Raw genomic sequence first — 14,916 nt, 5'->3', positions numbered from 1 at the left:
CACAGCACCTTTCTGGCTGATTAATTTTTTCTAAGTGCAGTTATTAGTGCAGGATCCAAGATCAGGGCCTTGGCCTATAGCTTTGTAGGTTGTGCTTCACAGGTTAGTTCCAGTCCAAATTCTGCTGGCCAGGCCAGGTGCCCTACAGAGGCATGGGGGCAACTGGAGGGAATGGCATCTTTTTCTAATTGGCTCTCTCTGCATGGTGCTGCATTTTGCAATTCAACTGTTTGCACAAAACTGTCTTTCCTAATCTATACCAAGGCTCCTGACTGCACACTGGCCCTCTACCAAAGTTGACCTGAGTGAATGAGTTAATGATGGTCCAGAGATGAGGACTGGATATGATCAAGGCAGCCTGGTGGCCCAGGTGCCCTCAGCAGTCATCTTTGGACTGTGCTAGGAGCCAGTTCAAGGTCAAGTTGAAAGAATCACACACAAGTTGTGAACTCCCACAGTCTCAAGAATCTACCCTGCTCTTGACTTCTTTACATGATAATAAAAGACATATCTGATATATAAATCAGATAATAAATGTCTTCATTGTCATTTTGAGTTGGGATTTCTGTCACTTATAGGTGAAACATCTTAGAGGCAAAGTTTTTTTGTTTTGTTTTTTGTTTTAAAGGTAATGGTGATTATTGAGAAAATATAGATTTTTAAAAAAATTTAATGATCCCACTGCCCAGAGGTCACAGTTATAAACTTTATATTACAGTCTTCTGATATTTTTCCTCTGTGGATATATGTACTTTCAAAGCATAGGACAAAACTGCATATATTATTGTATATCTTATTTTATTCAATTGATTTCATATAGTGGACCCTGGAGAATCGTGTAATTTTATTTTGAAGTTTGCATATTATTTCACCTAATCATTATATCTCATCTTTCTTAGTTTTGGATACTTGGGGTGTTTTCATTTGGCACAAATAATGCTAGAACATACCACCATGTATATATTTTAAACAGTGGAGTATATTCATGGCATATATATTTACAGGTGCAGTTGTGGTCAAAAGTTCTGAATATTTCAAAAATATTTTTCCATGTCCCCCCCTTCACAATATGGACAAAGCATGAGGCCTGAGATGAGGTATATATGAGGGTCTAAGTCTGCCTTCTTTTGCTATTCAGTCAGTGCAAGATCACAGCCTTGTGATAAGCATCAGGATGACAGAAACATTTAAAAAAAATATTATGTATTTGAAAGCCACAGTGACATACACACACACACATACATACACACACACAAACACACACACACAGTGGAAGGCAGAGAGAAAGGTATTTCATCTACTGGTTCATCCCCTAAATCCCCTAAACACCTGCAATAGCTAGAACTAGGCCAGGTTCCCCAATCCAGTTCTCCTATGTGGGCAGCAGGAATCTAACAGTGAGGTGATCATCTGCTGCCTGCCAGGGATATCAGCAGAATGCTGGATCAGAAGCAGAGGTGGGACTCCATCCCAGGCATTCAGATATTGGACACAGACATTCTAACCAGTGGCTTAACCTGCTGTGCCAAAATGCCCACCCAAAAACTAAGAGCTTCTGATACACATTTACAAACTTTCCTGCATGTTTGCCAAGGGAGAGGTATATAGTTTTTAAAACAAAAATGTTGGGGGCTGGCGCTGTGGCACAGCGGGTTAAAGCCCTGGCCTGAAGTGCCGGCATCCTATATAGGCACCGGTTCGAGTACCAGCTGCTCCTCTTCCGATCCAGCTCTCTGCTATGGCCTAGATAGCAGTAGAAGATGGCCCAAGTCCTTGGGCCCCTGCACCCGTGTGGGAGACCCAGAAGAAGTTCCTGGCTCCTGGCTTTGGATCGGCACAGCTCTGGCTGTAGCGGCCATCTAGGGAGTAAACCAGCGGATGGAAGATCTCTCTGTCTCTACCTCTCTCTGTGACTCTGTCTTTCAAATAAAAATAAAATAAATCTTAAAGAAAAATGTTGGGGTTGACACATGCCAAAAAGCACTTACAGCAGTTTTTTTCATCCATATTATCAGGACAGTCTGGGAACCCATCACAGACCAATGTGTGCTTCAAACACTGTTTATCGGATGGACACTCCCACAGGTCTCTTTCTTTACAACCTGGAGGCAGAAGGAAAGGTTATTTGCAATGGATGCGGTGTTGAAAGTAATGATGAATTTGGTCAAGCTGTAGAGGCAGAATCAAAATGGACTGAGTGTGGCTAAAAGCTAATTGCAGATCTCTTGCTTCTGTACATATTAGCTTTGCTTGCTAACAGCTAAGGGTGTATCTTGTGAAACTATGTGGGCCCAAATTCCCAGGAACTAGGTTGACAGAAATGTGTCCTTCACTGTTATCCTACAACCAAATCTTGGATCTGTTATTGGGTTTGTTATTGTTAACTGTTATCTTACAACCATTTTCTGGTTTTCTTTTTATTGTTTACTGCATACCAGGGGTTTGGTTCAACATTGTGAGCCCTAGTGGACAGAATAGTATAAAAAGCTGTGTAACTCGCTGTTGGGGACTGCATTCTGGTAAGGAGTGTAGGTCCTGATCGGTGGCTGGTCCCAATCAGTTGCCTTTCTTCTCATTTGTCTCTCATTTGCTTCTCATTTTCAATAAAATTCATGTGTGACTGTCACTGGTTTTTGTAATATTCCATTTTAGCTGATGAGTGGATCCAACAAAGCTATAGAGAAAAATTACAACACAAAGGCATGAGTTCCTTTTTCTTAAGTTTTGACTCCTGTACAGCATAGATAATGTAATTCTGAAAGTAGAAATGTGCTATGCAACTGATAAATGATTAAGAACCAGAATCTACAAAGAGATCAAGAAAATCAACAACAACAAAACAATCCACTTAAGAGATGGGCCAAGGGCTTAAACTACTTTTCAAAAGAGCAAATCCAAATGGCCAATAGACACACGAAAAAATGTTCAGGATGACTAGCTGTCAGGGAAATGCAAACAAACCAAAACCACAGTGAGGTTTCATCTCACCCTGGTTAGAATGGCTTTCATACAGAAATCAACTAACAACAAATGCTGGCAAGGATGTAGGGGAAAAGGCACACTAATCCACTGTTGGTGGGAATACAATATGGTAAAGACACTATGGAAGACAGTTTGGAGATAACCTCAGAAATCTGAATATAGTCCTACCATACGACCCAGCCATCCCACTCCTCAGAATCTACCCAAGGGAAATTAAATTGGCAAATTAAAGAGCTATCTGCACCTCCATGTTTATTGCAGCTCAATTCACAATAGCTAAAACATAGAATCAACCTAAATGTCCATCAATAGAAGACTGATAATTAAATTATGGGATATGTGCTCTATGGAGTACTACTACACAGTGATTTAAAAAATGAAATCCCATCATTTGCAACAAAATGGAGGAATCTGGAGAACATTTTGAGTGAAATAAGCCAGTCCCATATGTTCTCCCTGATCTGTGACAACTAACTGAGCATCTAAAAGGAAACCTGTACAAGTGAAATTGACTCTACGAGAAGCAATGATTTGATTGATCAGCCCTTGTCCCGACTGTCCAGAAACAGCTCATTTTATTCTTTTTATTATTTCCTTTTTCTACTTAATACAATTGGTTGAATTCTTAACACAGAATTATTCTTAGATGTTTAAATCCAATTGGAAATTGATCCCTGTAAAAAGTAAGAGTGGGAATAAGAGAGGGAGAAGATGTACAGTTTGGTACACGTTCCCACAGACTTACCCCTAAGGGTAAAGCTAAAAACTTGCCATGGGACTCCAAATCCCACTAAATTGGCAGGTACTAATACCATCTTACTACTTAAAGTGATCATTTTAAGTGTATAACTGATCATAAAGACAGGATTAAGTGCCAAAGGGATCACATAAATAATACTAAGTGTCTGCTAATAACAATAGATAGAATTTAAAAAGGAGAAAATGATCCAACATGGGAAGCAGGCCATACAGCATCTCATAGAATGAAAATTACCCTAAACAGCACTCTGGCCTCAGAATCAGCCTTCAAGGCATTCAGATCTGGCTAAAAAGCCCATGAGAGAATTTCAGGCATGGAAAGCCAAGACACTGTGGCAAAAAATGACCTAAATGAAAGATCTCTGTGAGTGAGATCCCAGTAGCAAGAAGGACAATCAAAGAAGGAGGTACCTTTCTCTGCAGGGAAGAGAGAACTTCCACTTTTCTTATACCCTATCTAAATAATGTCTGCATTTGTGGACTCAAGAGGCTTCCATAGCTGTGACAAGTTCATGACAAGAGCCTCAGGTGATCACTGAAGTCATAAATAAGAGTGTCAATTGTTAAATCAACAACAGGAGTCACTATGCACTTGTTCCACATGTAGGACTTTTGTCGTTAATGAGTTATCCTATGAGAATTAATGGTAAAACTCATCTTCAAACAGTACTTTACACTTGGTGTGTCTGTGTGGATGCAAACTGTTGAAATCTTTACTTAGTATAGAGTTGATCTTCTGAACATAAAGTTAATAAAAAATGAATCTTAATGAAGAATGAGATGGAAGAGAGAGTGGAAGGTAGGACAGGAGTAGGGGTGGGAGGGCAGGTATGGGGGGAAGAACTGTTATATTCCAAAAGCTGTACCCGTGAAATTTATATTAAATAAAAACCTCCTAAAAAAAAGTAGAAATGCACAATCTCTATCTGCTCCTAACAGATTCAAGTGACACATGGGAAATGGGAAACAAAATGAAAAAGTAACTATACATGAACATGAATATTTAGCGGTTTCTTTTGCTTTTCAAATCAATTTGCCAACACATAGGCCTATCTATAAAATGATGAGTTATGTTTTTAGGCAAAAATGCCAAAGCCAAGGAATCTACATGCAGACTATATTAAAATGTAAGTTCCATCAACAAACTAATAGGCTATCTGCATGTGTAGTCAAACATATGCCATATATCTCCTATGCCAAATATCTACAATGTTTACAAAGCCAGGTACGAAAGCCATTACTTTAAGGTAAGTGAAGATCCAAGGTTGGAAATTTTATCAGTTAATATGAGAAACATAATTCACACAAGATGAGGGCAATAAGTCCATAATCTGAACTGCAATTTTCCTATGAACTAGCAAGCACTAGTGAAGATCTTTAAATGACATGTGATGGAATTACAGTGCATTTTGAATGCCCATGAAAGCCTGCCTAGAGTCACAGGTGTTTTGTTTGTCACTCTACTCAGATCCCTGCCCTCCCCAGGCTGTGAAGTACATGAGGCACAGACCATGTGGTGTTCCACTTTGAGGTGCCTTCAGTCCCTGCCCAGAATAGTAGTGTACAGGTTGCCAGCCTTCAACATGTGTGTATTTTAAATGGAACTGCATTTCATGGAAGGAGAAAAAAAAAAAACAAAAACTGGTTCCTAAAAGATCATTTGTTTTAAGATGGATGAAATGCAAAACAGTGACCAAATAATAAGTTTCTTTTGAAAATGTTATTTTTCACTCGCCCTTTTACAAAAGATTCAGAGAACTTTTGTAGAGAATTGACTGAGGCTTCCTGGAATCCCTTCTGAGAAAAAAAATGCAAAATTCTTGTTGAACACAATTATTGAAATAAATCACCAAAAAAAAGTTTTGTTAGTAGCCAAGATTTGATTTAGAGCATTTACCAGGAAAAGACAGGAAATAAACAGTGAGAGCTCTTCATTTGCAATGCTCTCAGGCCCAGGGACATCTCTTCCAGGAAGTCACCTCAAGATCACTTGCAGTTTTCAGCTTGCAGAAAATACAGACATCATCCAGAACATTCTGACATCAACAGTCTTGAGGTTTGAGAAGGATCTGGAAATCTCAGCCTGTGACCAAGCTCCCACCAAGTGATGTAATCCATTCAGTCCACCAGACAGCAAAGGACACCACGAAGGAGGCTCAGCATCCATGGTGCCCACCCAGCCCCAGGGCTGCTTCTCTCACCACAAAGCATACTAGCAGAGGATGAAAAAAGCTGCAGGAGTTTTTGTTCACCAGCTACCTTTCCTGAGTGTACAGAGGTGCTCATGGGCACTTGGTCTGAGCTGATCAGAGCCCACAGAAATAGATCTTCTGGGCATAAAGCCTTGTGAACTGCATGCTCACTAACAGTAACATTGATAAGATAGCAATGATTCTCAGATGTGTGCTTACTCCGATGTTTGCAAACACTTTGTGAAGCAGGCTTGCCTGCCAGTGGTAGGCCCATCTTTACTGCAGCCGCCAGGGGTGGGCATTTGGGGCAGCACTTAAGCCATCATTTGGAACACCCACATCAGAATGCTCGTTCGAGTCCCAGCTTCACTTCCAATCCAGCTTCCTGCTGATGCACGCCTTGGGAGGCAGCCATGAAGGCTCAGGTAAGTATTAGTATTTGATTCCCTGCCACCCACATGAGATTTGGATTAAGTTCTGGGTTCCTCACTTCAGCTCAGCTCATCCTCAGCTACTGCGACAGTTTAGAGAGTAAACCAGTGGATAGCACTGGAAATCTGTGTCTGTTTCTTCCCTCTTCCTCTGCTTTTCAAATAAATGAAAACAATCCTTTGTATTCCAGCGGTGTTGGTTGTAATGTCTCCTTCTTCATCTCTAATTTTGAGGTTTTTTCTTCATTAATCTAGCTAAGTGTTTGTCTATCTTCTCAAAAACTCAGATTTTTGTTGATATTTTTTATTTTTTATATTTATTTATTATTGCGCTGATCCTTATTATTTCTCACCTCTTGCTGATCTGAGGTTTGGTTTGTCCTTTTTTTTTTTTTTAAGGATTTATTTCCTTGAAAGTCAGAGTTAAAAAGAGAAGGAGAGGCAGAAAGGCAGAGAGAGAGAGAGAGGGAGGTCGGTCTCCCATCCGCTGGTTCAGTCCCCTGTTAGCCGCAACAGTCAGAGCTGTGCTGATCTGAAGCCGGGAGCCAGGAACTTCTTCCGGGTCTCCCACGAGGGCAGGGGCCCAAGGACTTGGACCATCTTCTACTGCTTTCCCAGGCCACAGCAGAGAGCTGGATCAGAAGTGGAGCAGCCGGATCTCAAACTGGCACCCATATGGGACGCTGGTACTACAGGTGGCGGTACTCACCCGCTATGCCATAGCACCGGCCCCTGTCCTTGTTTTCTTAAATCTTCAAGATGCAGCAATAGATCATTTGAGACATTTCTTTTTTGTTTTATGTAAACATTTAATGCTATAAACTTCCCTGTTAATACTGCTTTTGCTGTATCTCACAGGTTTTGAAATGTTTGTGTTTTCATTTATTTCAAGAAAATTTATTTTAATTTCTTCAATGGTCCATTGATCATTCAGTGCATGTGGTTTAATTTCCATGTGTTTGTGAATGTTCTAGCATTTTTCTTGCTGATTTCTAGTTTTATTCCTTTGTGGTAAGAGGATACATAGAATGATGTTAATCTTCTTGAATTCACTGGGACTTGATTTGTGGCCTAATTTGTGGTCAGTCCTAGAAAATGTTCCATGTGCTGATGAGAAGAACGCATATTCTGTAGCTATTGGGTGAAATGTCCTGTAAATGCCTGTTAGGTCCATGTGCTCAACAGCATGCTTCAACGCTTATGTATCTTTACTGATTTTACGTCTGGATTATCTGTCCATTGATGACAGTGGGGGTGTTGAAGTCACCCATTATTACTGCATTGGAGTCTCTCTCTCTCAAGGTCTAATAGTATTTGATGTGTGTGTGTATCTGGCTTGTCTTGTGTTGGGAGCATATATATTTATGATTGTTATATCTTTTTGCTGAATTTGGTTCTTTTATCAAAATATAATAGTTCATCTTTGTTTCTTTTTATAGTTCTTCACTTAAAGTCTATTATCTGATATGATAGCTATTTCTGCTGGTTATTGGTTTCCATTTGCCAGGTTTATATTTTTCCAACCCTTCACTTTCACCCTATGTGCTGTATTTATGAAATGAATTTCTTGTAGCCTGCATAAAATAGGGTCTTGGTTTTTTATCCATTCAGCCATCCTAAATCTTTTAGCTGGGGAAATTCACTGTTTACATTCAAGGTTACTATTGAAAAGTAAGAACTAACACCTGTCATTTTGTTGGTACTGATTCTACCTGCTCTGTTAGTAAATTTGATGGTGTCCTGTGTTTTCATGATGTTTACTTCCAATGCAAGATTCCCTTCAGAATTTCAGAAGTCTGGTCTGGTGGTAGTGGATTCAGTTTTTGCTTATCTGGGAAATACCTTATTTCTCCTTCACTTCTAAAGGATAGATTATCTGGATATAATATCCTTGGTCAGAAGTTTTCTTCTTTTAAGACCTTGAATATATCATCCCACTCTCTTCTGGCCTGTAGGGTTTCTGCTGAGAAGTCTGCTGTGAGTCTTATTGGTTTTCCTTGGGGCCGGCACTGTGGTATAGTAGGTTATGCCTCTGCCTGCAGCACTGGCATCCCATATGGGCGCCAGTTCAAGTCCTGGCTGCTCAGCTTCCAATTCAGCTCTTTGCTTATGACCTGGGAAAGCAGTGGAAGATGGCCCAAGTGCTTGGGCCCCTGCACCCATGTGAGAGACCTGGAAGAAGCTCCTCCCTCCAGGCTTTGGATCAGCCCAGCCTCATCCATTGCAGCCATCTGGGGAGTGAACCAGTGGATGGAAGACCTCTCTAACTAGATCCTTTAAAAAATTGGTTTTCCTTTATATGTGCCTTCATGCTCTTCTCTTACTCTGTTTATAAGCCTCTCCTTGTCCTTGACAATTTTTATATAATATGCCTTAGAGAAGATCTTTTTAAGTGAAAATAAATAAAATTCAAAAATTAAACTAGAGTGTCTGTTTCTCTGGGGGTGGGGGAGAGAAAAAGAAAAAAGCTGTCAATGTCAATATAAGTAAAGAGAGCAAATCACCTTAATGCACTTGCTTCTTGTTCTGCATGTCAGGTGAATAGCACCACTCAGCCTCCTGACTTAAACAGCATGAAATTAAAACTGTCTCACCCTCCAGGGTGGGGCTGCTCACAGGAAGGAGGATACAAGGTAAACCTGGGTTGGCAGCTGGCAGAAGCTGAAACAGCTCAGATCCAGCCATCCCAGGCCAACGTCTACCCCAGGAAGCAGCTGTCAATGTGACATGAGAGTGGAACACAGAAGCTGTTTCCAGGCAGAGCCTGGTGTAACAGGTGTGAAAACCTTGCTAGTGTGCAAAACTCTTGGCTAACGCATGGCCACACAGCAACCACAATGCAGGACCTGCCCCCCACACTGGACACTGTCATGGCAGCAACACCAGCCCAGGTCATCCTCAGGAGTCCCATCAGGCTTCCCATCTCCTGAGTCGCTCCCCCATTTTAGGGGAGCCATCCTCATAGAGCCTCTTCCACAGGTGGAAAATGCAGGCTAAGGGAACAGAAAGGGCATTGAACTACAGGCCAGGACCTCCACATGGCTGCAGTCCTACAGATATAAGCGTTAGTCCATGTCTCAAGGATGAGATACCCACGCCTGCTCTCCGTGATACTGTGTGAGTGATTACTTCCCTCAGCCTCTGCTCAGCACAAGACATGTCAGCTTTCTCTTCTCTGCCGTATGTAATGGCCAGAAATAAGACTCAGACCAGACTCCTTCCCTCAAGGGAGATGCCTGGGGTGAATGTGAGATTGCATCCTGGATTTCCAATCACCACGGTGGGAGTATTCTTGCTGATCGGCTTCTGAGGGTTCAGTGTGGCAGGCCATAAACATTCCACACTGTGGGAGACAACATGGGTGTTCTCTGCATTTTGTAAGTGGGGCCCACAGAAGTTCAGTGAAGGTCACAAAAAATGTCACAAAGCCTCTAGGTGCTGAGACTGGATTTAAATCCAAATCTTCATCTACTAGATCATTCTGTAACTGCCCAAGATACCACATAAGACAGTGGAACATTTAGCCAACTAGTGTAACGCTTGGAGGAAGAACACTTCTCCAGGTACAGGGAAAAATTAAACCTTACTGAGGGATCCAAGGCCAGTCCTGAACAGTCATCCTGCAAGCACAGTTAGGGGTGTATGGATGAAGGACTTTCACTCCTCTGCCAGCCACAGAGCAGAGTGGTTTCTTCCATGAGCAGAGATGTACAGGCGTGAGGTTGGGTACTCCGTGTGCCAAGAAAGCCAGTTACCCCTTTCTGTGAGATAAGTTATCCAACACTATTAAAGAGTCCAAGTGGATAGAGAAGCTATACAAATTCTATGAGAGTTCAAAAGGCTAGAAAAAGTGTTCTCAAAAAATTAAAATCTGTAAAGTCTACAAATATGAGTCACAGCTTTGGATACATCCTATGGATAGGGATTTTGACTCTGAGAAACGGTTCAGGTTTTCTTTAAAGGTTTTATTTTATATGAGTCTAAGAAGAGACTAAAGATATTTGACAAAGTGATCCTGAATTTCAAGGCACTTACTGACACTCAGCCATTCATTGCATCTTTCTCCTATGGTCTATGCTCTTTTACAGAGAAAAGTGGTCCATTAGTAATTATGATGCCTGTGGTCATGTAATAAAAGATTTTATATTTGCCAATTCCTATAAAGACCCAGTTTCAGCTGTGTTCTTACATAACCTCCCCACTGAGAAAGTGCTGATTGCATCATACCCAGGTACTACCCGCTCTTATAGCCCAAATAAACCTGGCAAAAGCTATCCCCAATCTCACACATTCAAATCTACAGGATGAAAGAAAAAATAAGAAATACAATCCCATTGTTATTTTCCTTAACTCTCTTCTCTTTAATGTTTTTCCTAGTGATTTCCCCCCTCCCTTTTTTTCCCAAATTTTAAAATTTCTATAAGGTGAACAAATTTCATTTTTTTAAAAATCTGGGTCATGTGTTTTATATATACAGATTTAGGAGCACAGTGGCACTTCTCACCCTACCTTCTCTCCTGCCCATGCTCACACCCTCCCTTCTCCTTCCTTTCTTATTCTTTTAAAAAAATTTTTACAGTGTCATATTTTCAGTTTATTTTATAATCATAAGCTTTTCCCAAAACTTTGCCTTGCTATCCACTGCTTGATTATTAATACTTGGAAAATGTTATGTTGAAAATAAACTCATTTTTATCATGCTAATATCATTCTATTGGTTTTATAGACAGTTCCACCTGTGTAGCATATGTTTCAATACTGCCAAGCCATCAGCCTTGAAAACTGTGAAGTATTTCTGTACTGATCAGTGCTGACTGCTAATCATTCTGTCTGTTAGGTTCCATTCCATGAATCTGTTTTGGAACAAGGGGTCCAGGTTTGCATAATTCTTCCATGCACTTATTGAAAACATTTCAAATACTGCCACGATTTTCATATGACAAAGCAATTTCAACAACAAAAATTTGTCATGGCAGTCGGAAACATTTATGAACAATATTGCTTACTGCTAAAATCTAATGCCTATATTTTAAAAGTGTGTTTATAAAGTTAGTGCTGTGGTTATCATGCTTTTCATGCTACTACAAAAGTATCACGGAAACACTAAGTTAATTGCTACTACTTCAATTATTTTATAACTGAATTAAGTCTCTTTTATAGAGGAAAACCTAATAATGCTGTTAGTAGTTCTGGCAGAACTGCAGATTTGTCAGAGTGAATAGTTAATCATCACATTATTCCGGAAGCCCAAGAATTTAGAAGTCTTCAGTGCCACAATGGACAGGCTAAATCATAAAGTATTGCTGGAGCAGGTGTTTGCATTACGAGATGGTATGCCTAGGCACACATGAAAACAGACAAACAGCAAGGAGGCAAAATGGAAACTGGATGTTTTCACAATAGTCTTCTGTTGGGCCTTCATCAACATAACTCCATTATTTGATTGTAAGTAGTATGTCCTCCAGAACACTGGGCAAGCCATTCAACTACATGCCTATGTTCCAAAGAGGAACCTATATAAAATTTCTGTTATCAGTCACTCCAGAAAACTTAATGAAAGTTTTCTCAAAACTTATGTGTTGGAACAATTTGCTATAACTCCAAATGTAATAATTCTTCACCTACTTTTAATTAATATTTTGTTAGCTGGAGCTTTAAACAGTGCTGTCAAAATTTTAAGTGTTTCACAGAGGTTAGACAAAAACTTATTCTGTCATTTTGATGTGGTTGAAGTATTGATGAAAATTCATTAGTTAACCAGAAACTTGGTATTTTAGGATCATTTAAACTCATTCTCTGCTATCATACTTTGAATTTCTTTTTTTCTTGTAGATGAAAGTATATCAAAACATTAGTGGAAAATGGAATTAAAAGATAAGCTTATTTTGGCATAATTTTTTTAAAATCTATTCATGCTTGTTTATTCTAGAACTCAGACCTTTTAGCCTTAAAAAGGCTATTTAAAAAAAAAACTAAGCTTTTACATTTCTCAAATATTTAGTCCCTTAAGGAAAATTTAGGTCTATCCATCCCAATAGAGTATCATACAATATCTTTGAACCATGTAGGAAAATCCATTCAAAGCTGCAACTCAAAATAGTCACTATTAAATATACAAATCTAATACATTCTCAAGTATATATCAAATATCTTACAAGAAGTCTTCAAAAAGTTCATGGAAAATGTGACTAAAAAAATCTATGTGGTTTTCAAAAATTTTTTGCACAAAAATTATCTTTTGATTTTACTTTCTCATGAAATTTTTGACACGCTCTCAACTATAAGGGCATTTAAGATGTTTCTCTTTCCTTACAGCAAGATCACAGATAAGCAAACAGTTGGTTCTCAAAACACTGTATGCTCTTCCATAACAAAATTACTGCTAGTCATTGTACCATCATTCTGACAGCTGTAATTTTCCAGAAGATGCACTTGTCCATATTTATAGTAGCTGATAGGATTTCAGCTGATTGCTTGTGACATTTTGTCTAGACCAGAAGGGCAATGTCTACTCAGAAAATTCATTTTGGGGAGCAAGGCAATATTTCCTACCTCAAAGGCCAAAAGGCTGAAATGATCTCAAAAGATGTATTGCCTTATATGCTTGCAATGAAAAAAAGTATCATTTTTGGTAGGAGAAGCTAAATAATCATAACCAAGCTATCCTGAGAGGCCCTTTGATCATCTTGCTTTACTCCAGAATATTGTTTATTAAAGTACATCATCTGTTTTCTATTCCCTGACATATTCTGAAGTTACAAGTACAAAGGTTTGCAGGGAAATAAAATGGGAATTAGTTCCACTTAAATTACCATTGGCATTTCTGGCCTTTCCATTGGTGATTTTGGAACTCAACAGCAGAAATGTCAGAAAGAGTTTTATCCTTTGCCAACAAAGAAAAAATAAGAGGGCACGCAAATGGATACCAATGAAATGTGGACACTGGAGCATGAACTCTGTGTGTCTAGACGCCCGTTTGGCAACACAGGATCCTAAGGGAATGCACCATGACTCTGACTTTAAAACAGATAACAACTGCCTTAGAATTTAATTATAAAATAATTGCTTACATTGTGAAGTGTTTGCCCCTTTAATTAAGAGTTTGAGCATATGAGAATACTTCAAAAGCTTCTGGCAAATGGAATTAAAAGGTAACTTTTTGAACAAAGATTTTGTAATTCATAGTTTTTCATAATCTATATTTCCATAAACTTTTTGAAGACCTGTAATAAGCATGGATGTCAAAAACTATACTGCACCAGGGCCGGCGCTGTGGCGCAGAGGGCTAATGCCCTGGCCTGAACTGCCGGCATCCCATATGGACGCTGGTTCTAGTCCCAGCTGCTCCTCTTCTAATCCAGCTCTCTGCTATGGTCTGGGAAAGCAGTGGAAGATGGCCCAAGTCCTTGGGCCCCTGCACCCACGTGGGAGACCTGGAAGAAGCTGGCTCCTGGCTTCAGATCAGCGCAGCTCCGGCTATTGTGACCATCTGGGGAGTTGAACCATCAGATGGAAGACTGCCCTCTCCTCTCTCTGTTTAACTCTGACTTTCAAAAAATAAATCTTAATGTATATATTGCACCAAATTAATTTATATTTTAATTCCATTTGCCATAAAGTCCTTGACGTACCCTTGTACATCATCAAGGTTACACAAAGACGCAAAATTTAAGGAAAATCAAGAGTTAACAGAAAAACCACTTACCAGTTCATGCTTCCTGTTGATCTTAAGAAGTGAATGAATTAGCATCAAATCTAGACATCAATGAATCAGCACTACTTACTTCCAGTGAACAGCTTGCATTTTTTAACACAGTTCCTTATCCTAAACAGTTATTTCTGAACATTCGAGAAAAGTGCCACCTCATATACATACCACAGTTTTCTTCATCACTGTCGTCGTCACAGTCAGCCTGGCCATCACATCTCCTGGAAGCCAGAACACACCGTCCCGAGCGGCATTTGAAGTGACTGGGGGAACATTCTGTTAAAAACAATGTTACCCTCAGTGAGTGAAAGACACAGAAATATCCGCAGAGTTACCTGTTTTGGTATGAGATGCTCTCAGGGAGCTGTTATTGTGCCTAAGGATGGTCACGTGTGCGCTGAGACAGCCGGCGTTTCCTTGGCCTTCGCAGAATCAGTCTCAGTCCGCTGTCCAGCCTCTTTCCCCTTGGCCCCAGAAGCCATCTCTCCAGATCAGTGGTCTGGTGCCTATGTGCTCAACAGATTAATTATCGCTCCTAACAGACAACTGAATGGTTGCCAGTGCCTGACACGCCTTGAGCAGTCCATGCGCCTGACTGCCCAGTTGCCCACAATGTGTTAAGATCAGTTCCAACTCCCAGTCTATCTGCCTGGTGGTCAGGTTCCTAACTCCAAGTCTTTACTTAACAGCCCAGTGTTGCTAAGGCCTCTCCTTACTCTGCAGCTGAAGCAACCATAGCCCAATACTCATCATTACATCCAAGACCTCCAGGGTACAAGCACAGTCTACACATAGGGCTCTGTGAGTGATAATTGGTTAAAATGATAAACGCCTGCAACGCTAA

General features: G+C 40.1%; 1 protein-coding gene and 1 non-coding gene across 5 annotated transcripts in view; both read right to left on the bottom strand.

Annotated features, from left to right (window-relative positions):
* Positions 1–14,916, bottom strand: part of CORIN (corin, serine peptidase) — a 330,706-nt gene that overhangs the window by 46,311 nt on the left and 269,479 nt on the right. For all 4 annotated transcript variants that reach the window (XM_062213544.1, XM_062213543.1, XM_062213542.1 and 1 more), the window contains exons 13-14: positions 14,241–14,348; positions 1,989–2,102 (exon numbers count right to left, since the gene is read on the bottom strand). In XM_062213544.1, the coding sequence (XP_062069528.1) occupies positions 1,989–2,102; positions 14,241–14,348 (222 nt within the window). The remainder of the gene's footprint in view (positions 1–1,988; positions 2,103–14,240; positions 14,349–14,916) is intronic.
* LOC133775514 (small nucleolar RNA SNORA51) lies at positions 1,049–1,179 on the bottom strand. Its single transcript, XR_009868257.1, has one exon. It is a non-coding gene; the product is annotated as a small nucleolar RNA SNORA51 (small nucleolar RNA).

Source organism: Lepus europaeus, chromosome 16 (genome assembly GCF_033115175.1).
Source record: "Lepus europaeus isolate LE1 chromosome 16, mLepTim1.pri, whole genome shotgun sequence".
In the NCBI taxonomy this organism is placed as follows: domain Eukaryota; kingdom Metazoa; phylum Chordata; class Mammalia; order Lagomorpha; family Leporidae; genus Lepus; species Lepus europaeus.
The sequence above is the reverse complement of the archived record's forward strand: the minus strand, read 5'-3'. Positions and strand labels throughout refer to the sequence as shown.